Source organism: Oncorhynchus mykiss, chromosome 21, assembly GCF_013265735.2.
Source record: "Oncorhynchus mykiss isolate Arlee chromosome 21, USDA_OmykA_1.1, whole genome shotgun sequence".
Classification (NCBI taxonomy): Eukaryota; Metazoa; Chordata; class Actinopteri; order Salmoniformes; family Salmonidae; genus Oncorhynchus; species Oncorhynchus mykiss.
The window spans coordinates 327074-350000 of NC_048585.1; the positions used below are offsets into that span (position 1 = coordinate 327074).

General features: G+C 45.2%; 2 protein-coding genes across 3 annotated transcripts in view; one reads left to right on the top strand and one right to left on the bottom strand.

Moving 5' to 3' along the window:
* Positions 1–22927, top strand: part of LOC118942821 (protein Wnt-5b) — a 239446-nt gene that overhangs the window by 101945 nt on the left and 114574 nt on the right. Inside the window, exon 2 of one of the 2 annotated variants that reach the window (XM_036956545.1) lies at positions 16088–16179. The gene's annotated coding sequence lies outside the window, so the exon portion shown is untranslated. Of the gene's footprint in view, positions 1–15583; positions 16180–22927 lie in introns of those variants that run through there. The other variant, XM_036956544.1, reaches the window with a different exon arrangement.
* LOC110517722 (F-box/LRR-repeat protein 14) lies at positions 18900–21912 on the bottom strand. The gene has a single exon (XM_036956543.1). It carries the CDS (start codon positions 21364–21366, stop codon positions 20164–20166), a length of 1203 nt encoding a protein of 400 aa, XP_036812438.1. The 5' UTR covers positions 21367–21912; the 3' UTR covers positions 18900–20163.

The window sequence follows — 22927 nt, forward strand, 5'->3', positions numbered from 1 at the left end:
GAGAGAGAGAGAGGGAGAGAGAGAGAGGGAGAGAGAGAGTGAGAGAGAGATAGAGAGAGAGGGAGAGAGAGAGACTGTTTTGACAGCTTGGAGCCATCGAGCAGAGGCAGCAGAAGGCAGGCTCTGTGTGTGTGGCGCGAGGTGAGTCTGGTCAACCCCTCGGAGGCGTCAGATCCCTGACAGCTTGGGCCTCCCAGCCTGCCCCTGGGCCCTGTCAGGTCACATGACACCAGTCAAACACTGTCACAACCTCCCAGAGGAGAGCTGGCTGACCCCGATATGCACACACAGACGAACAAACGCACGCATACACACAGGAAACTGGCCAGGACTTCTGTTAAAATACCCCTTCTGTTTATCTTTTGGACCTTGTTGTGTCTCCAAAGGCCCCTCACTATGCTGTGGCCGGACCGTGTCTCATCAACCCTTCACAGACACTGTGATGTGATGAGGACCCTTCTGCAGGGTGGCCATCAAACCCCTATGGACCGCCTTGTGTCCAGCCTCAGTCCATGTTGTGTCCACTGGTTTAAAGGGCGACAGGCCGGATCAATAGGATGGGATCAATAGGAGGTGACAGGAGGTCCTCTGGGACCACTGGACTGTCCACACACCTGGTCCTGGCAGAGAGACTGGCTACTAGCTGACACTCACTGTCTGTCTCTCCCTGTCTCCTGTCTGTCTCTCCCTTTTCTCCTGTCTGCCTCTCCTTTTCTCCTGTCTGTCTCTCCCTTTCTCCTGTCTGTCTCTCCCTTTTCTCCTGTCTGTCTCTCCCTTTCTCCTGTCTGTCTCTCCCTTTCTCCTGTCTGTCTCTCCCTTTCTCCTGTCTGCCTCTCCCTGTCTCCTGTCTGTCTCTCCCTTTCTCCTGTCTGCCTCTCCCTGTCTCCTGTCTGTCTGCCTCTCCCTTTCTCCTGTCTCCTGTCTGCCTCTCCCTTTCTCCTGTCTGTCTGTCTGCCTCTCCCTTTCTCCTGTCTGTCTGTCTGCCTCTCCCTTTCTCCTGTCTGTCTGTCTGTCTGTCTGTCTGTCTGTCTGTCTGTCTGTCTGTCTGTCTGTCTGTCTGTCTGTCCGTCCGTCTGTCCGTCTGTCTTTACCTCGTCCTCTGTTTCTCTCTAGCTCTCCCTCTGTCCGTCTGTCTGTCCGTCTGTCTTTACCTCTCCCTCTGTCTCTCTCTAGCTCTCCCTCTGTCCGTCCGTCCGTCTGTCCGTCTGTCTTTACCTCTCCCTCTGTCTCTCTCTAGCTCTCCCTCATCACAGACAAGCAGTGTGCAGGTAATACAGACAGTCCATGCTAAGTCGTCCTCTCTCCTCTCGTTGTAAAACAGTCCTTTCTCCTGTCTGTCTCTCCCTTTCTCCTGTCTGTCTCTCCTTTTCTCCTGTCTGTCTCTCCCTTTCTCCTGTCTGTCTCTCCCTTTCTCCTGTCTGTCTCTCCCTGTTTCCTGTCTGTCTGTCTGTCTCTCCCTTTCTCCTGTCTCCTCTCCCTTTCTCCTGTCTGTCTGTCTGCCTCTCCCTTTCTCCTGTCTGTCTGTCTGCCTCTCCCTGTCTCCTGTCTGTCTGCCTCTCCCTGTCTCCTGTCTGTCTGCCTCTCCCTTTCTCCTGTCTCCTGTCTGCCTCTCCCTTTCTCCTGTCTGTCTGTCTGCCTCTCCCTGTCTCCTTTCTGCCTCTCCCTGTCTCCTGTCTGCCTCTCCCTGTCTCCTGTCTGTCTCTCCCTTTCTCCTGTCTGTCTCTCCCTTTCTCCTGTCTGCCTCTCCCTGTCTCCTGTCTGTCTGTCTCTCCCTTTCTCCTGTCTGCCTCTCCCTTTCTCCTGTCTGCCTCTCCCTTTCTCCTGTCTGTCTGTCTGCCTCTCCCTTTCTCCTGTCTGTCTGTCTGCCTCTCCCTGTCTCCTGTTTGTCTGCCTCTCCCTTTCTCCTGTCTCCTGTCTGCCTCTCCCTTTCTCCTGTCTGTCTGTCTGCCTCTCCCTGTCTCCTGTCTGCCTCTCCCTGTCTCCTGTCTGTCTCTCCCTTTCTCCTGTCTGTCTCTCCCTTTCTCCTGTCTGCCTCTTCCTGTCTGTCTCTCCCTTTCTCCTGTCTGCCTCTCCCTGTCTCCTGTCTGTCTCTCCCTTTCTCCTGTCTGCCTCTCCCTGTCTCCTGTCTGTCTCTCCCTTTCTCCTGTCTGCCTCTCCCTGTCTCCTGTCTGTCTGCCTCTCCCTTTCTCCTGTCTCCTGTCTGCCTCTCCCTTTCTCCTGTCTGTCTGTCTGCCTCTCCCTTTCTCCTGTCTGTCTGTCTGCCTCTCCCTTTCTCCTGTCTGTCTGTCTGTCTGTCTGTCTGTCTGTCTGTCTGTCTGTCTGTCTGTCTGTCTGTCTGTCTGTCTGTCCGTCCGTCTGTCTGTCTGTCTTTACCTCGTCCTCTGTCTCTCTCTAGCTCTCCCTCTGTCCGTCCGTCTGTCCGTCTGTCTTTACCTCTCCCTCTGTCTCTCTCTAGCTCTCCCTCATCACAGACAAGCAGTGTGCAGGTAATACAGACAGTCCATGCTAAGTCGTCCTCTCTCCTCTCGTTGTAAAACAGACATTCAGAGCCCTACTATTATCCTCCTGTCTGACTCTGACCTGACCGCTGTCTATTAGAAGGCTGTAGAGCAGATGGGAGGAGGGGACCAGGACACTTACACTGCTGTACTATTAGATGACTAGCAGGCTACAGGTAATAACAGTGTTGTGGTGTACATCTAGTAAAACAAGGCACAGTAAAGAAGAAACAATGAGCATATAACGGTGCATTCAGAAAGTATTCAGACCCCTTCCCCTTTTTACACATTTTGTTACGTTACAGCCTTATTCTACAACGAATTCAATGTATTATTTTCCTCATTAATCTACACACGATACCCCATAATGACATCACAATACCCTATGACATCACGATACCCCATAATGACATCACAATACCCTATGACATCACGATACCCCATAATGACATCACAATACCCTATGACATCACGATACCCCATAATGACATCACAATACCCCATAATGACATCACAATACCCCATAATGACATCACAATACCCCATAATGACATCACAATACCCCATAATGACATCACATTACCCCATAATGACAAAGTGAAAACAGGTTTGATATTTTTTGAACATTTATTACAAATAAACAACAGAAATATCTTATTTACATAACAATTCAGACCCTTTGTTATGAGACTAAGAGACATTGAGCTCAGGTGCATCCTGTTTCCATTGATCATCCTTGAGATGTTTCTACAACTAGATCGGAGTCCACCTGTGGTAAATTCATTTGATTGGACATGATTTGGAAAGGCACACACCTGTCTATATAAAGGTCCCACAGTTGACAGTGCATGTCAGAGCCAAAACCAAGCCATGAGGTCGAAGGAATCGTCCGTAGAGCTCCGAGACAGGATTTTGTCGAGGCACAGATCTGGGGAAGGGTACCAAAAAATGTCTGTAGCATTAAATGTCCCCAAGAACACAGGGACCTCCATCATTCTTAAATGGAGGAAGTTTGGAACCACCAAGATTCTTCCTAGAGCTGGCCGCCCGGCCAAACTGAGCAATCGGGGAGAAGGGCCTTGGTCAGGGAGGTGATCTAGAACCTGATGGTCACTTTGACAGAGTTCCAGAGTTCCTCAGTGGAGATGGGAGAACCTTCCAGAAGGACAACCATCTCTGCAGCACTCCAGCAAATCAGGCCAGCATGGTAGAGTGGCCATTCCTCAGTAAAAGGCTCATGACAGCCCGTTTGGAGTTTGCCAAAAGGCACCTAAAGACTCTCAGACCATGAGAAACAAGATTCTCTGGTCTGATGAAACCAAGATTGAACTCTTTGGCCTGAATTCCAAGCATCATGTCTGGAGGAAACCTGGCACCATCCCTACGGTGAAGCATGGTGGTGGCAGCATCATGCTGTGGGGATGTTTTTCTGCGGCAGGGACTGAGAGACTAGTCCGGATCGAGGGCAAAGATGAATGTAGCAAAGTACAGAGACATCCTTGATGAAAACCTGCTCCAGAGCCCTCTGGACCTCAGACTGGGGTGAAGGTTCACCTTCCAACAGGATAATGACCATAAGCACACAGCCAAGACAATGCAGGAGTGGCTTCGTGACAAGTCTCTGAATGTCATTGAGTGTCCCAGCCAGAGCCTGGACTTGAACCCGATCGAACATCTCTGGAGAGACCTTAAAATAGCTGTGCAGCGACGCTCTCCATCCAACCTGACAGAGCTTGAGAGGATCTGAAGAGAAGAATGGGAGAAACTCCCCAAATACAGGCGTGCCAAGTTTGTAGCATCATACCGAAGAAGACTCAAGGCTGCAATCGCTGCCAAACGTGCTTCAACAAAGTACTGAGTAAAGTTTCTGAATATATATATGTAAATCTGATATGAGTTTTTTATTTGTAATAAATTTGCAAACATTTTAAAAAAAACTGTTTTTGCTTTGTCATTATGGGGTATTGTGATGTCATTATGGGGTATTGTGATGTCATTATGGGGTATTGTGATGTCATTATGGGGTATTGTGATGTCATTATGGGCTATTGTGTGTCGATTAATAATAAAAGGCTGTGACGTAACGAAGTGTGGAAAAGGTCAAGGGGTCAGAAAACTTTCCGAATGCTCTGTAACCGTGTTACTGAGAGACAATGTGTAACCGTGTTACTGAGAGACAATGTGTAACTGTGTTACTGAGAGACAATGTGTAACTGTGTTACTGAGAGACAATGTGTAACTGTGTTACTGAGAGAAAATGTGTAACTGTGTTACTGAGAGACAATGTCTAATTGTGTTACTGAGAGACAATGTCTAACTGTGTTACTGAGAGACAATGTGTAACCGTGTTACTGAGAGACAATGTGTAACCGTGTTACTGAGAGACAATGTGTAACCGTGTTACTGAGAGACAATGTGTAACCGTGTTACTGAGAGATAATGTGTAACTGTGTTACTGAGAGACAATGTGTAACTGTGTTACTGAGAGACAATGTCTAACTGTGTTACTGAGAGACAATGTGTAACTGTGTTACTGAGAGACAATGTCTAACTGTGTTACTGAGAGACAATGTCTAACTGTGTTACTGAGAGACAATGTCTAACTGTGTTACTGAGAGACAATGTGTAACTGTGTTACTGAGAGACAATGTGTAACCGTGTTACTGAGAGACAATGTGTAACTGTGTTATTGGCTGGACAATGTGATGCCATACTTGTCCTTTCTTTCATTTAAAAATGATTTATACAGCAAAATACACATTTCAAACTAAATATTAATTTTTTTACTCAGTACATATACGGTACATACAGTGCCTTGCGAAAGTATTCGGCCCGCTTGAACTTTGCGACCTTTTGCCACATTTCAGGCTTCAAACATAAAGATATAAAACTGTATTTTTTTGTGAAGAATCAACAACAAGTGGGACACAATCATGAAGTGGAACGACATTTATTGGATATTTCAAACTTTTTTAACAAATCAAAAACTGAAAAATTGGGCGTGCAAAATTATTCAGCCCCTTTACTTTCAGTGCAGCAAACTCTCTCCAGAAGTTCAGTGAGGATCTCTGAATGATCCAATGTTGACCTAAATGACTAATGATGATAAATACAATCCACCTGTGTGTAATCAAGTCTCCGTATAAATGCACCTGCACTGTGATAGTCTCAGAGGTCCGTTAAAAGCGCAGAGAGCATCATGAAGAATAAGGAACACACCAGGCAGGTCCGAGATACTGTTGTGAAGAAGTTTAAAGCCGGATTTGGATACAAAAAGATTTCCCAAGCTTTAAACATCCCAAGAATAATATTGAAATGGAAGGAGTATCAGACCACTGCAAATCTACCAAGACCTGGCCGTCCCTCTAAACTTTCAGCTCATACAAGGAGAAGACTGATCAGAGATGCAGCCAAGAGGCCCATGATCACTCTGGATGAACTGCAGAGATCTACAGCTGAGGTGGGAGACTCTGTCCATAGGACAACAATCAGTCGAATATTGCACAAATCTGGCCTTTATGGAAGAGTGGCAAGAAGAAAGCCATTTCTTAAAGATATCCATAAAAAGTGTTGTTTAAAGTTTGCCACAAGCCACCTGGGAGACACACCAAACATGTAGAAGAAGGTGCTCTGGTCAGATGAAACCAAAATTGAACTTTTTGGCAACAATGCAAAACGTTATGTTTGGCGTAAAAGCAACACAGCTGAACACACCATCCCCACTGTCAAACATGGTGGTGGCAGCATCATGGTTTGGGCCTGCTTTTCTTCAGCAGGGACAGGGAAGATGGTTAAAATTGATGGGAAGATGGATGGAGCCAACTACAGGACCATTCTGGAAGAAAACCTGATGGAGTCTGCAAAAGACCTGAGACTGGGACGGAGATTTGTCTTCCAACAAGACAATGATCCAAAACATAAAGCAAAATCTACAATGGAATGGTTCAAAAATAAACATATCCAGGTGTTAGAATGGCCAAGTCAAAGTCCAGACCTGAATCCAATCGAGAATCTGTGGAAAGAACTGAAAACTGCTGTTCACAAATGCTCTCCATCCAACCTCACTGAGCTCGAGCTGTTTTGCAAGGAGGAATGGGAAAAAATGTCAGTCTCTCGATGTGCAAAACTGATAGAGACATACCCCAAGCGACTTACAGCTGTAATCGCAGCAAAAGGTGGCGCTACAAAGTATTAACTTAAGGGGGCTGAATAATTTTGCACGCCCAATTTTTCAGTTTTTGATTTGTTAAAAAAGTTTGAAATATCCAATAAATGTCGTTCCACTTCATGATTGTGTCCCACTTGTTGTTGATTTTTCACAAAAAAATACAGTTTTATATCTTTATGTTTGAAGCCTGAAATGTGGCAAAAGGTCGCAAAGTTCAAGGGGGCCGAATACTTTCGCAAGGCACTGTATATATTGTTTTTGTTACACGTCTAGTAATCTTTGTTTTAACCTTCTGACAATAACATTGGCTCCGTGTGTGATTTCTCTATGTGTCTACAGTATATGAACAGGGCAGGGTAGCCTGGTGGTTAGAGGGCAGGGTAGGGTACCCTGGTGGTTAGAGGGCAGGGTAGGGTACCCTGGTGGTTAGAGGGCAGGGTAGGGTAGCCTGGTGGTTAGAGGGCAGGGTAGGGTAGCCTGGTGGTTAAAGGGCAGGGTAGGGTACCCTGGTGGTTAGAGGGCAGGGTAGGGTAGCCTGGTGGTTAGAGCTTTGGACTAGTAACCGAAAGGTTTCATGTTCAAATCCCCGAGCTGACAAGGTACAAATCTGTCGTTCTGCCCCTGAACAGGAAGTTAACCCACTGTTCCTAGGCCGTCATTGAAAATAAGAATTTGTTCTTAACTGACTTGCCTAGTTAAATAAAGGATAAATAAATAAAACATGATCTTTTTCAGTGACCTTCCTGACATACAGGGCCCTCAGAAAGTATTCACCCCTAGACTTTCTCTACATTTTTTGGGGGTCACAGCCTGAATTAAAAAATGGATTAAGTGTAGATGTTGTGTCGCCGGCCTGCACACGATACCCCATAATGTCAAAGATGAAACATGTTTTTAGACATTTTTACAAATTAATTTAAAAAAATAAAAATCTGAAATGCCTCTAGTCAATAAGTATTTAACTCTTTTGTTATGGCAAGCCTAAATAAGTTCAGGAGTAAAAAAAAATATGCTTAACAACGCACATAATAAGTTGCATTGACTCACTCTGTGTGCAATAATAGTGTTTAACATGATGTTTGAATGACTACCTCATCTCTGTTCTCCACACATACAATTATCTGTGAGGTCCCTCAGTTGAGCAGTGAATTTTAAACACAGATTCAACCACAAAGACCAGGGAGGTTTTCCATTGGAACACAAAGAAGGGCACCTATTGGTAGATGGGTAAAAGAAAACATACAAAAAACAGACAATGGATATCCCTTTGAGCATTTTGAAGTTATTAATTACACTTTGGATGGTGTATCAATACACCCAGTCACTACAAAGATACAGGTGTCCTTCCTAACTCAGTTGCCAGGGAGGAAGGAAACCGCTCAGAGGTTTCACCATGATGTCAATGGTGATTTTAAAACTGATGATGGCTCAACAACATTGTAGTTACTCCATAATACTAACCTAAATGACAGAGAGAAAAGAAGGAAGCCTGTACAGAATAAGAAATATTCCAAAACATGCATCCTGTTTGCAATAAGGCACAAAATGAAAACTGTAAAAAAAAAATGTGGCACTGAAATTACCTTTATGTCCTGAATACAAAGTGTTATATTTGGGTCAAATCCAACACATCACTGAGTACCACTCTTCATATTTTCAAGGATGGTGGTGGCTGCATCATGTTATGGGTATACTTGTCATCGACAAGGACTAGGGAGGATTCGGGAGGATTAAAAATAAACGGAATAGAGCTCAGCACAGGAGTAAAACCTGGTTCAGACTTCTTAACCAACAAACACTGGGAGACAAATTCACCTTTCAGAAAAACGACATTGAATGTTCCTGAGTCGCCTGGTTACAGTTTTGACTTAAATCGTCTTGAAACTCTATGGCCAGACTTTTGAAAATAATAATTGCCAAATATTGTACAATCCAGGTATGTAAAAGCTCTTAGAGACTTACACAGAAAGAGTCACAGCTGTAATCGCTGCCAAATGTGATTCTAACACGTATTGACTCAGGGGGTGTGAATACTTATGTCAATTAGATTTTGGAAATTAATTTTCAAAACATTTGCAAAAATGTTTTTAAAAAACAACATGTTTTCACCTTGTTATTGTGGGGTATTGTGTGTAGATGGGTGAGATTTAATATATATATATATATATATATATATATATATATCCATTTTGAATTCAATATGTAACAACAAACCGTAGTGTAAGTCAAGGGGTATGAATACTTTCTGAAGGCCCTCTCCATATTATCTGAGACTGTAAATGTCACCAACGTGTGAACATGGCTAAATACAAATCTCATCTGGATATCATTACCAGAGCCTGGAAATCCTACTCGTAATATCCCAGCCCAGCCCTGTCTGACTGAGGATTGAAACCTAGACTGGGAGGGGGCTCAGCTCTGAGACATAGTATGAACTGGTTTCCAGAGCAACATTAAACCAATAGTGTTTTGTTAGTCAAAGACTAGACGTTATCTGTGTCTAGGATACTCCGCCCAATAACACTGTAACTGCTGGGGGGGGGGGGGGGGTCAACTCTAAAGGCTGGTTTCCCAGATACAGATTCATCCTAGTTCTGGACTAAAAAAGGTATTTCTTCATTGACAATTGAATTCTCCATTAGACCAGGACAAGGCTTAATCTGTGCCTGGGAAACCAGCCCAATGACACAGTGTCTGTATTCCCAGACACCAATTAAGCCTATATTCCTGAACTAAAAAGATATTTAAAGAGAGATTCTTAAATGTAGCATGCGTTTTAGTTCAGGACCAGGCTTAATCTGTGTCCTGGGAAACCAGCCCAATAACACAGTAACTGAACCTCTTTATCTCTGGTACAGGCAGCAGGTTTGTGTGTCTATATCTCTGGTACAGGCAGCAGGTTTGTGTGTCTACATCTCTGGTACAGGCAGCAGGTTTGTGTGTCTACATCTCTGGTACAGGCAGCAGGTTTGTGTGTCTATATCTCTGGTACAGGCAGCAGGTTTGTGTGTCTACATCTCTGGTACAGGCAGCAGGTTTGTGTGTCTATATCTCTGGTACAGGCAGCAGGTTTGTGTGTCTACATCTCTGGTACAGGCAGCAGGTTTGTGTGTCTATATCTCTGGTACAGGCAGCAGGTTTGTGTGTCTATATCTCTGGAACAGGCAGCAGGTTTCTATAGTGAGGTGCAGTAGACAGCAGGTTTCTATAGTGAGGTGCAGTAGACAGCAGGTTTCTATAGTGAGGTGCAGTAGACAGCAGGTTTCTATAGTGAGGTGCAGTAGACAGCAGGTTTCTATAGTGAGGTGCAGTAGACAGCAGGTTTCTATAGTGAGGTGCAGTAGACAGCAGGTTTCTATAGTGAGGTGCAGTAGACAGCAGGTTTCTATAGTGAGGTGCAGTAGACAGCAGGTTTCTATAGTGAGGTGCAGTAGACAGCAGGTTTCTATAGTGAGGTGCAGTAGACAGCAGGTTTCTATAGTGAGGTGCGGTAGACAGCAGGTTTCTATAGTGAGGTGCAGTAGACAGCAGGTTTCTATAGTGAGGTGCAGTAGACAGCAGGTTTCTATAGTGAGGTGCAGTAGACAGCAGGTTTCTATAGTGAGGTGCAGTAGACAGCAGGTTTCTATAGTGAGGTGCAGTAGACAGCAGGTTTCTATAGTGAGGTGCAGTAGACAGCAGGTTTCTATAGTGAGGTGCAGTAGACAGCAGGTTTCTATAGTGAGGTGCAGTAGACAGCAGGTTTCTATAGTGAGGTGCGGTAGACAGCAGGTTTCTATAGTGAGGTGCAGTAGACAGCAGGTTTCTATAGTGAGGTGCAGTAGACAGCAGGTTTCTATAGTGAGGTGCAGTAGACAGGTTTCTATAGTGAGGTGCAGTAGACAGCAGGTTTCTATAGTGAGGTGCAGTAGACAGCAGGTTTCTATAGTGAGGTGCAGTAGACAGCAGGTTTCTATAGTGAGGTGCAGTAGACAGCAGGTTTCTATAGTGAGGTGCAGTAGACAGCAGGTTTCTATAGTGAGGTGCAGTAGACAGCAGGTTTCTATAGTGAGGTGCAGTAGACAGCAGGTTTCTATAGTGAGGTGCAGTAGACAGCAGGTTTCTATAGTGAGGTGCAGTAGACAGGTTTCTATAGTGAGGTGCAGTAGACAGCAGGTTTCTATAGTGAGGTGCAGTAGACAGGTTTCTATAGTGAGGTGCAGTAGACAGGTTTCTATAGTGAGGTGCAGTAGACAGCAGGTTTCTATAGTGAGGTGCAGTAGACAGCAGGTTTCTATAGTGAGGTGCAGTAGACAGCAGGTTTCTATAGTGAGGTGCAGTAGACAGCAGGTTTCTATAGTGAGCTGCAGTAGACAGCAGGTTTCTATAGTGAGGTGCAGTAGACAGCAGGTTTCTATAGTGAGGTGCAGTAGACAGCAGGTTTCTATAGTGAGGTGCAGTAGACAGCAGTTTTCTATAGTGAGGTGCAGTAGACAGCAGGTTTCTATAGTGAGGTGCAGTAGACAGCAGGTTTCTATAGTGAGGTGCAGTAGACAGCAGGTTTCTATAGTGAGGTGCAGTAGACAGCAGGTTTCTATAGTGAGGTGCAGTAGACAGCAGGTTTCTATAGTGAGGTGCAGTAGGCAGCAGGTTTCTATAGTGAGGTGCAGTAGACAGCAGGTTTCTATAGTGAGGTGCGGTAGACAGCAGGTTTCTATAGTGAGGTGCGGTATACAGCAGGTTTCTATAGTGAGGTGCAGTAGACAGCAGGTTTCTATAGTGAGCTGCAGTAGACAGCAGGTTTCTATAGTGAGGTGCAGTAGACAGCAGGTTTCTATAGTGAGGTGCAGTAGACAGCAGGTTTCTATAGTGAGGTGCAGTAGACAGCAGGTTTCTATAGTGAGGTGCAGTAGACAGCAGGTTTCTATAGTGAGGTGCAGTAGACAGCAGGTTTCTATAGTGAGGTGCAGTAGACAGCAGGTTTCTATAGTGAGGTGCAGTAGACAGCAGGTTTCTATAGTGAGCTGCAGTAGACAGCAGGTTTCTATAGTGAGGTGCAGTAGACAGCAGGTTTCTATAGTGAGGTGCGGTAGACAGCAGGTTTCTATAGTGAGGTGCGGTAGACAGCAGGTTTCTATAGTGAGGTGCAGTAGACAGCAGGTTTCTATAGTGAGGTGCAGTAGACAGCAGGTTTCTATAGTGAGGTGCAGTAGACAGCAGGTTTCTATAGTGAGGTGCAGTAGACAGCAGGTTTCTATAGTGAGGTGCAGTAGACAGCAGGTTTCTATAGTGAGGTGCAGTAGACAGCAGGTTTCTATAGTGAGGTGCAGTAGACAGCAGGTTTCTATAGTGAGGTGCAGTAGACAGCAGGTTTCTATAGTGAGGTGCAGTAGACAGCAGGTTTCTATAGTGAGGTGCAGTAGACAGCAGGTTTCTATAGTGAGGTGCAGTAGACAGCAGGTTTCTATAGTGAGGTGCAGTAGACAGCAGGTTTCTATAGTGAGGTGCAGTAGACAGCAGGTTTCTATAGTGAGGTGCAGTAGACAGCAGGTTTCTATAGTGAGGTGCAGTAGACAGCAGGTTTCTATAGTGAGGTGCAGTAGACAGCAGGTTTCTATAGTGAGGTGCGGTAGACAGCAGGTTTCTATAGTGAGGTGCAGTAGACAGCAGGTTTCTATAGTGAGGTGCAGTAGACAGCAGGTTTCTATAGTGAGGTGCAGTAGACAGGTTTCTATAGTGAGGTGCAGTAGACAGCAGGTTTCTATAGTGAGGTGCAGTAGACAGCAGGTTTCTATAGTGAGCTGCAGTAGACAGCAGGTTTCTATAGTGAGGTGCAGTAGACAGCAGGTTTCTATAGTGAGGTGCAGTAGACAGCAGGTTTCTATAGTGAGGTGCAGTAGACAGCAGGTTTCTATAGTGAGGTGCAGTAGACAGCAGGTTTCTATAGTGAGGTGCAGTAGACAGCAGGTTTCTATAGTGAGGTGCAGTAGACAGCAGGTTTCTATAGTGAGGTGCAGTAGACAGCAGGTTTCTATAGTGAGGTGCAGTAGACAGCAGGTTTCTATAGTGAGGTGCAGTAGACAGCAGGTTTCTATAGTGAGGTGCAGTAGACAGCAGGTTTCTATAGTGAGGTGCAGTAGACAGCAGGTTTCTATAGTGAGGTGCAGTAGACAGCAGGTTTCTATAGTGAGGTGCGGTAGACAGCAGGTTTCTATAGTGAGGTGCGGTAGACAGCAGGTTTCTATAGTGAGGTGCAGTAGACAGCAGGTTTCTATAGTGAGGTGCAGTAGACAGCAGGTTTCTATAGTGAGGTGCAGTAGACAGCAGGTTTCTATAGTGAGGTGCAGTAGACAGCAGGTTTCTATAGTGAGGTGCAGTAGACAGCAGGTTTCTATAGTGAGGTGCAGTAGACAGCAGGTTTCTATAGTGAGGTGCAGTAGACAGCAGGTTTCTATAGTGAGGTGCAGTAGACAGCAGGTTTCTATAGTGAGGTGCAGTAGACAGCAGGTTTCTATAGTGAGGTGCAGTAGACAGCAGGTTTCTATAGTGAGGTGCAGTAGACAGCAGGTTTCTATAGTGAGGTGCAGTAGACAGCAGGTTTCTATAGTGAGGTGCAGTAGACAGCAGGTTTCTATAGTGAGGTGCAGTAGACAGCAGGTTTCTATAGTGAGGTGCAGTAGACAGCAGGTTTCTATAGTGAGGTGCAGTAGACAGCAGGTTTCTATAGTGAGGTGCGGTAGACAGCAGGTTTCTATAGTGAGGTGCAGTAGACAGCAGGTTTCTATAGTGAGGTGCAGTAGACAGCAGGTTTCTATAGTGAGGTGCAGTAGACAGGTTTCTATAGTGAGGTGCAGTAGACAGCAGGTTTCTATAGTGAGGTGCAGTAGACAGCAGGTTTCTATAGTGAGGTGCAGTAGACAGCAGGTTTCTATAGTGAGGTGCAGTAGACAGCAGGTTTCTATAGTGAGGTGCAGTAGACAGCAGGTTTCTATAGTGAGGTGCAGTAGACAGCAGGTTTCTATAGTGAGGTGCAGTAGACAGCAGGTTTCTATAGTGAGGTGCAGTAGACAGCAGGTTTCTATAGTGAGGTGCAGTAGACAGGTTTCTATAGTGAGGTGCAGTAGACAGCAGGTTTCTATAGTGAGGTGCAGTAGACAGGTTTCTATAGTGAGGTGCAGTAGACAGGTTTCTATAGTGAGGTGCAGTAGACAGCAGGTTTCTATAGTGAGGTGCAGTAGACAGCAGGTTTCTATAGTGAGGTGCAGTAGACAGCAGGTTTCTATAGTGAGGTGCAGTAGACAGCAGGTTTCTATAGTGAGGTGCAGTAGACAGCAGGTTTCTATAGTGAGGTGCAGTAGACAGCAGGTTTCTATAGTGAGGTGCAGTAGACAGCAGGTTTCTATAGTGAGGTGCGGTAGACAGCAGGTTTCTATAGTGAGGTGCGGTAGACAGCAGGTTTCTATAGTGAGGTGCAGTAGACAGCAGGTTTCTATAGTGAGGTGCAGTAGACAGCAGGTTTCTATAGTGAGGTGCAGTAGACAGCAGGTTTCTATAGTGAGGTGCAGTAGACAGCAGGTTTCTATAGTGAGGTGCAGTAGACAGCAGGTTTCTATAGTGAGGTGCAGTAGACAGCAGGTTTCTATAGTGAGGTGCAGTAGACAGCAGGTTTCTATAGTGAGGTGCAGTAGACAGCAGGTTTCTATAGTGAGGTGCAGTAGACAGCAGGTTTCTATAGTGAGGTGCAGTAGACAGCAGGTTTCTATAGTGAGGTGCAGTAGACAGCAGGTTTCTATAGTGAGGTGCAGTAGACAGCAGGTTTCTATAGTGAGGTGCAGTAGACAGCAGGTTTCTATAGTGAGGTGCAGTAGACAGCAGGTTTCTATAGTGAGGTGCAGTAGACAGCAGGTTTCTATAGTGAGGTGCAGTAGACAGCAGGTTTCTATAGTGAGGTGCGGTAGACAGCAGGTTTCTATAGTGAGGTGCAGTAGACAGCAGGTTTCTATAGTGAGGTGCAGTAGACAGCAGGTTTCTATAGTGAGGTGCAGTAGACAGGTTTCTATAGTGAGGTGCAGTAGACAGCAGGTTTCTATAGTGAGGTGCAGTAGACAGCAGGTTTCTATAGTGAGGTGCAGTAGACAGCAGGTTTCTATAGTGAGGTGCAGTAGACAGCAGGTTTCTATAGTGAGGTGCAGTAGACAGCAGGTTTCTATAGTGAGGTGCAGTAGACAGCAGGTTTCTATAGTGAGGTGCAGTAGACAGCAGGTTTCTATAGTGAGGTGCAGTAGACAGCAGGTTTCTATAGTGAGGTGCAGTAGACAGGTTTCTATAGTGAGGTGCAGTAGACAGCAGGTTTCTATAGTGAGGTGCAGTAGACAGGTTTCTATAGTGAGGTGCAGTAGACAGGTTTCTATAGTGAGGTGCAGTAGACAGCAGGTTTCTATAGTGAGGTGCAGTAGACAGCAGGTTTCTATAGTGAGGTGCAGTAGACAGCAGGTTTCTATAGTGAGGTGCAGTAGACAGCAGGTTTCTATAGTGAGCTGCAGTAGACAGCAGGTTTCTATAGTGAGGTGCAGTAGACAGCAGGTTTCTATAGTGAGGTGCAGTAGACAGCAGGTTTCTATAGTGAGGTGCAGTAGACAGCAGGTTTCTATAGTGAGGTGCAGTAGACAGCAGGTTTCTATAGTGAGGTGCAGTAGACAGCAGGTTTCTATAGTGAGGTGCAGTAGACAGCAGGTTTCTATAGTGAGGTGCAGTAGACAGCAGGTTTCTATAGTGAGGTGCAGTAGACAGCAGGTTTCTATAGTGAGGTGCAGTAGACAGCAGGTTTCTATAGTGAGGTGCAGTAGACAGCAGGTTTCTATAGTGAGGTGCAGTAGACAGCAGGTTTCTATAGTGAGGTGCAGTAGACAGCAGGTTTCTATAGTGAGCTGCAGTAGACAGCAGGTTTCTATAGTGAGGTGCAGTAGACAGCAGGTTTCTATAGTGAGGTGCAGTAGACAGCAGGTTTCTATAGTGAGGTGCAGTAGACAGCAGGTTTCTACAGTGAGGTGCAGCAGACAGCAGGTTTCTACAGTGAGGTGCGGTAGACAGCAGGTTTCTATAGTGAGGTGCGGTAGACAGCAGGTTTCTATAGTGAGGTGCGGTAGACAGCAGGTTTCTACAGTGAGGTGCAGCAGACAGCAGGTTTCTACAGTGAGGTGCGGTAGACAGCAGGTTTCTATAGTGAGGTGCAGTAGACAGCAGGTTTCTATAGTGAGGTGCGGTAGACAGCAGGTTTCTATAGTGAGGTGCAGTAGACAGCAGGTTTCTATAGTGAGGTGCAGCAGACAGCCTGTCTAACTGTCTCTTCTCTCCTCAGCCTGGATTGTAACGCGCCACACTCACTTTTAGCAGTCCAAAGTCAAATAGTGACTCACAAATTCCTCTGCTTTTCTTTTTCCAGGGATCAGACATTAGGGAGAGGCAGCGTCACCTTTCCTCCTCCCTCCTCCACTCCCTACTTCTGCTCCTGCTAGCCTAACCCAGGCCTATACAGTAAGTTACTTCTCTCTCTCTAACTACTGTCCACACACACCTCTCGTCTCAACAGTATATTCTATAAGAATCTCACCCCTCTTTCGCTAACTTCCCTCTTCACAAATAATATACATTTCAGTGGTACAGTCTGCTTCACAAATAGCCCCCTATTCCCTGTGTAGTGCCCTATGGGGCCTGGTCTAAAACAGTGCACTATAGAGGGAAAAGGGTGTAATTTGGAACGCACACACAGTTACAACACACCTCCAGCCAGATCTTTTGGTCTTTCGGGCCCCAGCCTGCAATCAAACGGCAGCCACGCCAAATGCTTTTTCCGGAGGCCAAGATTTTTTTCAGCTCCTGTAGCTCTGATAAAAGTCCTGCCACACTCAAACCCCCTATAGGCTTCTCTCACACACACACACACACACACACACACAACCCCCCGAAGGCCACTGAAAACATCAAAGCGTTTCTACTGTAAGTCAGCAACACCTTTAAACTGCAGGCGTTGTAAAGCAGAGGTGGAAAGAGGTGGAGACTTAGGGAGGAGAGAGGATGTGGAGAGAGGAGGTGGAGCGAGGGAGAGAGGAGGTGGAGAGAGGTTGAGAGGAGGTGGAAAGAGGTGGAGACTTAGGGAGGAGAGAGGATGTGGAGAGAGGAGGTGGAGAGGGGGAGAGAGGAGGTGGAGAGGAGAAGAGGAGAGAGGAGGTGGAGAGAGGGAGAGAGGAGGTGGAGAGGAGGAGAGGAGAGAGGAGGTGGAGAGAGGGAGAGAGGAGGTGGAGAGGAGAGAGGAGGTGGAGACTTAGGGAGGAGAGAGGGTGTGGAGAGAGGAGGTGGAGAGAGGGAGAGAGGAGGTGGAGAGAGGTGGAGAGGAGAGAGGAGGTGGAGACTTAGCGAGGAGAGAGGAGGTGGAGAGAGGGGGTGGAAAGGAGGAGAGGAGAGAGGAGGTGGAGAGAGGAGGTAAAGAGGGGAGAGGAGGTGGAGAGAGGTAAAGAGGAGAGAGGTAAAGAGGAGAGAGGAGATGGAGAGAGGTGGAGAGAGGTAAAGAGGAGAGAGGAGATGGAGAGAGGTGGAGAGAGGAGGTGGAGAGAGGTGGTGAGCCTTGGCTAGCATTATTGCAGATGTCCCTCTTGCTTTGTTGAGGAGAGCCAGTTCCCCTTAATGTTAGCAGTAAAAAGGCTCTGGTTCTCCCTCTCAAAGCAAAGTAAGGCTTTAAAGTAACACTGTGAACGTGACAGCTCAACTCAGCAAAAATAACTGTTTGAAACAACTTTGCTACAAACTAACTACAGTATCAAAATCAATTCAATTGAACCGTAGCAGGGACCATTTTAACTGAAGTTGGCCTACCAATTCAATTGAATGAAAAGTACTACAATAGCCATTTCAACTACAAACTGAATTCATCTGAAAAGTATATCAACAGCCATTTTGAACTAAAATACAAACATAGATCTAAATACCACAGCGGGACTTATTTCAACTGAAGTACAAACTACATTTGACTGAAAAGAATAGCAAACAGGAGCCATTTTGATTGAAGTACAATCAGACATCAACTCAAGGGGATATCTTATCAGATAGGGATCTCCAAGATAATCAACTGACCAATGTAGTCTTTCAGTCAAGGTAGACTACCAGAACATAACATCAACATTAAAATAAGACCCCTGTATTTTTTTTATTATTATTTTGCTAAACAAATATGAGATAAGATGTTCTAAAATACTGTACCCTGTTTATCTATAGAATGGGGGTTATCTCACTGTTATGTGGTTATTGCACAAGACCAATACGAGTCTAAAACAGCACGCAGTGAATTCTCTCTTTCCCTCTCTCTGGTCCAGAACGGACAGAGACGGGGCAAGAAGAAGAAAGCCTAAATGCTTTGAATGATGGTGTGGAATGTTAAAAAGTGTCTGTGAGACAGGAGGGGGGGTGTCGGCTGAGTTTTGGGTGGTGAGGAGAAGGGAGGGGGTGGGAGGAGAGAAGACGTCCCGTGGGACCAAGGCAGTCTCTCAGATCTGGTATGCGTGACTGAGCAAGCTAGAGAAAAATCCCAACGTGCCTTTTTAACTTCGGGAAACAAAAGCAACTGCCGGTATCCCACTCTTATTCTAAACACACATTTGGCTAAAGAAACAGAAAGTAAATAGCGCAAATTATAACACGGAACCAAATGTTAGCAACATTTGAACAGACAAAATCTAGGCTGTAGCCTAGAATATCACAGAAAAACAGCACAATAAAATGCTAATATGTCAATGGGCGTGAAGGGTTTAATATCCCCAGATTTAGAGCCACGTTAGTGACAGCCCTTTGAGAGGCAAGCAGCTGAAACCTATCAACACAATACGTCAGACTGATAATTAGAACAAGCAAAATCAAGGGAAGCATCCATTTTGAATCTGCTCGTAAATAATTTAACAATCCAAGCCGGCATATCAACATTACAACTGCTTCTCGAAACCGAACAATCAAATTCGTAAGATTATGGTTGTGATCCGAACGATTAATAATATGTGGACAATTCTTGTATTTTTTTGTTGTTGTTTTAAATACCTTGTCTCTACCGGGGATCTACGGACATAAACAGCGGTTTCTCTTAGAAATGGACACGTTTTCGATCAAAGCAGGAGTGCGTGGTCTTGTAACAAGGATGATCACAAGAAAACAATAAGTACTAGGTTACTAGTCTACAATACAATCCCCGTACAAAACGAGTCCACATCACCTTTTCATTTATTATATAAATATCAACTTTAATGTTTACTGTAAGAATATAAAACCATTTCATTTTGGATTCAGTTTTTTTACAAACACATATACAGTACATTAAAACACAGTAGTCTCTCAGCAGGACTCAATACATGTTGCAGTTCAGTTCGCTCATAACGTCATGTTATGATCCCATAGGTTCCATGTAGGCCTGACACGCATTCACTTGGAAGCCGAGAAAATAAGGATCGATTGCTTCTTAATTCTAAAGCGTGTATTTAGATTCTATTCCAAAGGAGTGTCTCTTCTGTTGTTATTGTGGACTCGTGTGTATGATTGTGTTTAAAAGGTAGCAACCCATATTCTAGAGGATATGGAGGATTAGTTTGAAAACACCTGATTGAGAAAAAGGGGCAGCATTTCTATTATAGAAATCACTTCAATTTGAAGTACAACGCTCTGAATAACAGCAATAATTCGACAATATCTGCTTCCATAAGCATAAACACACCAAAATAATATAGGGAAGGAAGGGTCCCATTATTCAAAGCTTGAATCCAAGGCTACAAGGCCTTTAAGTTGGGCTAAAAAAGTAAACAAAACAAAAATAAAAATGATTTTGGATACAAACCAGTCCGTTTTAATTTGCATAAAAGTCGCTATTTTTGTCTGAGTGTGAACAGTCCTTTTAAACGAAACTCTGTTCGTTTCTCTTCTTCATTGTTAAGCGTTTCTGGGCAAATTAACACAAAGGTAGTTAGAGAGCGTTTCTTTTTGCTGCTAGGATTCTCCAAGCGCGAGACGCGTTGGGGGAGGGGACTACTACTGTCTATAGGCACAATTTATCTCCTCTCTTTCTTTTTAAGAATACACGGATTCATTACAACACATTGATGAACGAGGTAGCCGAATGTATTAGGCGCGATAGTTGGAGAGTTTGAAGTTAAATATTGCGACTCTTTATAATAATAAAAAGTAGTTTGTCTTCATAATGCGGGGGCGGGATGTTGTGTTGTTAATAATGAAAACATGCATTTGATGATGATTAATCTTGTTTTCATTTGGCCTAAAATTGCGCAACATATTTTTTAATCACAGTTTTGTAGCATTAAGTTACATTGAATGAGAAAATATCCAACTACGACGAGATTGAGAGCAGAGGATATATATATATATTTTTTTTTAGAAGGAACATTTCCCCGCCCACTGGTCTCCTGCTCCGTTACCCCTTCTCCTCTCTGTGTGTGTCCCCCTCCCCAACTAATCCTCGCCAAGTTAGTTTCACCTCACTTTTTCACTCTCTGTCATCTGCCAAAGTCCCAGATTCAAAACTTTAAGGCATGGGAGCTGCGTTATCCTTTCCAGTCCCCGTTTCGTGATTTTAGTACATCCATACAGATCGATCCCCGTCAACTGAGTCAAGTGGTCGGCAATGAGCTCCAGTCCTTTGTCTGTAATCCGCACACACTGTCCAATGTTCAGGGTTCTCAGCTCATGCATCTGGCGCACCATCCTGTTGATGCCATCGTCACTAATGTGGCACGAGCACAGGGACAGGGATTTGAGCTGGTACAGGCCCTGGGCGATGTAAGCCAGACTCTGGTCCCCTATCTTGTCACAGAAGGACATGTCTAGCCCGGAGAGCCGCAGCGTGCCCATGGCCAGGTGCATGATGCCCGTGTCACTGATGTTGTCGCACGAGCGCAGGTTAAGGCTCCAGAGGCTGGTCATGTGGGAGAGGTGGATCATACCTGCGTCAGAGATCCCGCCACAGAAACTCAGGTTGAGAACTTTGAGCTTAGCCAGGCCCTTCGAGATGTGCTTGAGGGACAGATCCGTAAGTTTCTGACAGTCCTGCAGCGTCAGGTATTCCAGGTTGAGACAGCCCTCCGCTGCGCTGCGGGTCATGCCCGCCAGGTGCCCGATGCCCACGTCAGACACATGCCGGCAGCTGCGGAGATTGAGGCTCTTGAGCCGGTGTAAACCCCACGCTATGAGCAACAGCCCCGTGTTGGTGATGTTACTACACCCGCCCAGTTCCAGAACCTCCAGGTTCTTCAGATACTGGGCGATCCGGCCCAGGCTGGAGTCCGTGATCTGCTTACACAGACTAAGGTTTAGAACCCGAAGGGAAGGGATCTCCTGGACAAACGCGTGGCCCAGGCCGTTATCCGTTAAGTTATAGCAGCCACTCAGGTTCAGGCTCTCGATGTTTGGCATCCCCTGGATCACGTAGCTGAGGCTCCGCCGCAGGCTGAGAATCTGAACTCTCCGGATTCCGCGGGCCTGTAGGCTGGGGAAGAGAGAAGGATTGGCCCGCCGCAGATGCAGCTTGGCTTCCACCCCCCTCCACACCGACTTGTGGTAGGAAGCGTCCCTCCAAGCAGCACACACTTGGGCCACCCTGCCTTTGTCCCTTACATCCAAGTAGCTGAAAATCATGGCTAAAATTTCCGGAAAGAGGCACGATATGTGCGTCTCCATTTTAAACAGGCATAAAAATCACTCCGGGTCCCCGAGCCCACCGACGTATTTCCCTCCGTAAAAGTAGAGTCCCTTGTAATCCGGAAGAAAGCGGTTATGCTTTTTAACAGACCTTTTCCCCGTTCCTCTTTTCACATTTAACGGCGCAAATCGATCAACTCCACATCCCACGTGATCCGTCTGGTTGCGCAGTAGAATTCAAATGCAAAAAAGCCCCAAAACCTTGTTCCAATATAGCCCCTCACCAAGAGGGGGGATGCGAAGGATAGGAACGGAAAGCGCCCGAGCCCTCCTTGGTCAGACGACGCAACCTATGATGCCTTTAGAAACACGTCTAGGCTCGCGCCGAGGATCCAAACGGTCATACATTTTCAAAGGAGACCTTTAAACTATCATAAATACAAGGAGGGTTGGAATTCCAGTCTGCTTCTTCTCTCTGTCTCTCTTCCTCTCCGTTATCAGAAAAGGAGTGGGGTTTCAGTTTGCATTTGCGCTCTCTCCGCTCGCACGCATTGCCAAGCCGAAGGGCTTCCTGCCTGCCTTTGTCTGGTCTTTCAAACTGACTTGGCAGGGCCGTGAGCACCGCTCTACCGCGGGGGAGAGACATACACATTAAAAATAATTAAACAGTTTTCTTTATATTAAAGGAATACTGTAAAATACAATATATGTTATCCATGTTCCTAGTAAATAAGAACATTGTGTGACTTGCTTTAGCGTAGGATATTTAAAATATATTTAAGAGAGTCTGTTTTGACTTCCCCCTTCCCTGGGAGGATTGTGGTTTGGTCCAACTCAGCTGGAACAGTAAGAATAGTTCCCCTGGAAACCAACTTCTTACAATTCAGTTCACTTTAGTCTTAACCCTTTAGTTGTCGCGGTATATTGGTTTTTGATTCTATTTTAAATGATTTAGATGGTATCCATCTAAAACTGAACTTTGTTTGTGTTATTATTTTAGAGCTCGAACTATTCTAGAAGGATTCTGTTAAGAGTTCTGTGTTCCAGATAGAAGACTGTGCTTTGTGTCTGTCTCCCTTCTCAGTGTTCTACAAATTGAAACATTGTATCAGGTCTGATCCGCCAAACGTATCACGTAAAGGATACATTTGTAACTCAACTCTGCTGCCAAGTGAAAAGTGTTACAATTGATACAATGATACAATGTAGAGCTGAGTGGTAACACAAATCACCGTATCACATGATTATGTCCAGATTCTAATCAAATGCGTTTTAATTGAAGGATATTCTTTATTTTTCAACAAATATGGAACGTTTATCCTGTTGCTGTTCATATTGTGAGATTATTACTCCGTTTTATTTGTAATTCTATGGTAACAAGACTTATTACTAAGCTGTTACTATTTCCCCTCAACATTTCTCAGAGGGTTGTAGCCTGTTTAGAAGCATATTCACTACATTGTTGTGTGTAAATTAATGAAGTTAGCAGTCATGCATTGCATTTGTTGATTATATCCCGATCAATCTTAGTGATAACTTATTTGTGTAAATTATAATTATCATACATTTACCCATGCATTTTTCTTATTCATTTCGGGCA

Coding starts and splice junctions, on each gene's coding strand:
- LOC110517722 (XM_036956543.1), bottom strand. CDS start 21,366: ATGGAGACGCACATATCGTGCCTCTTTCCGGAAATTTTAGCCATGATT.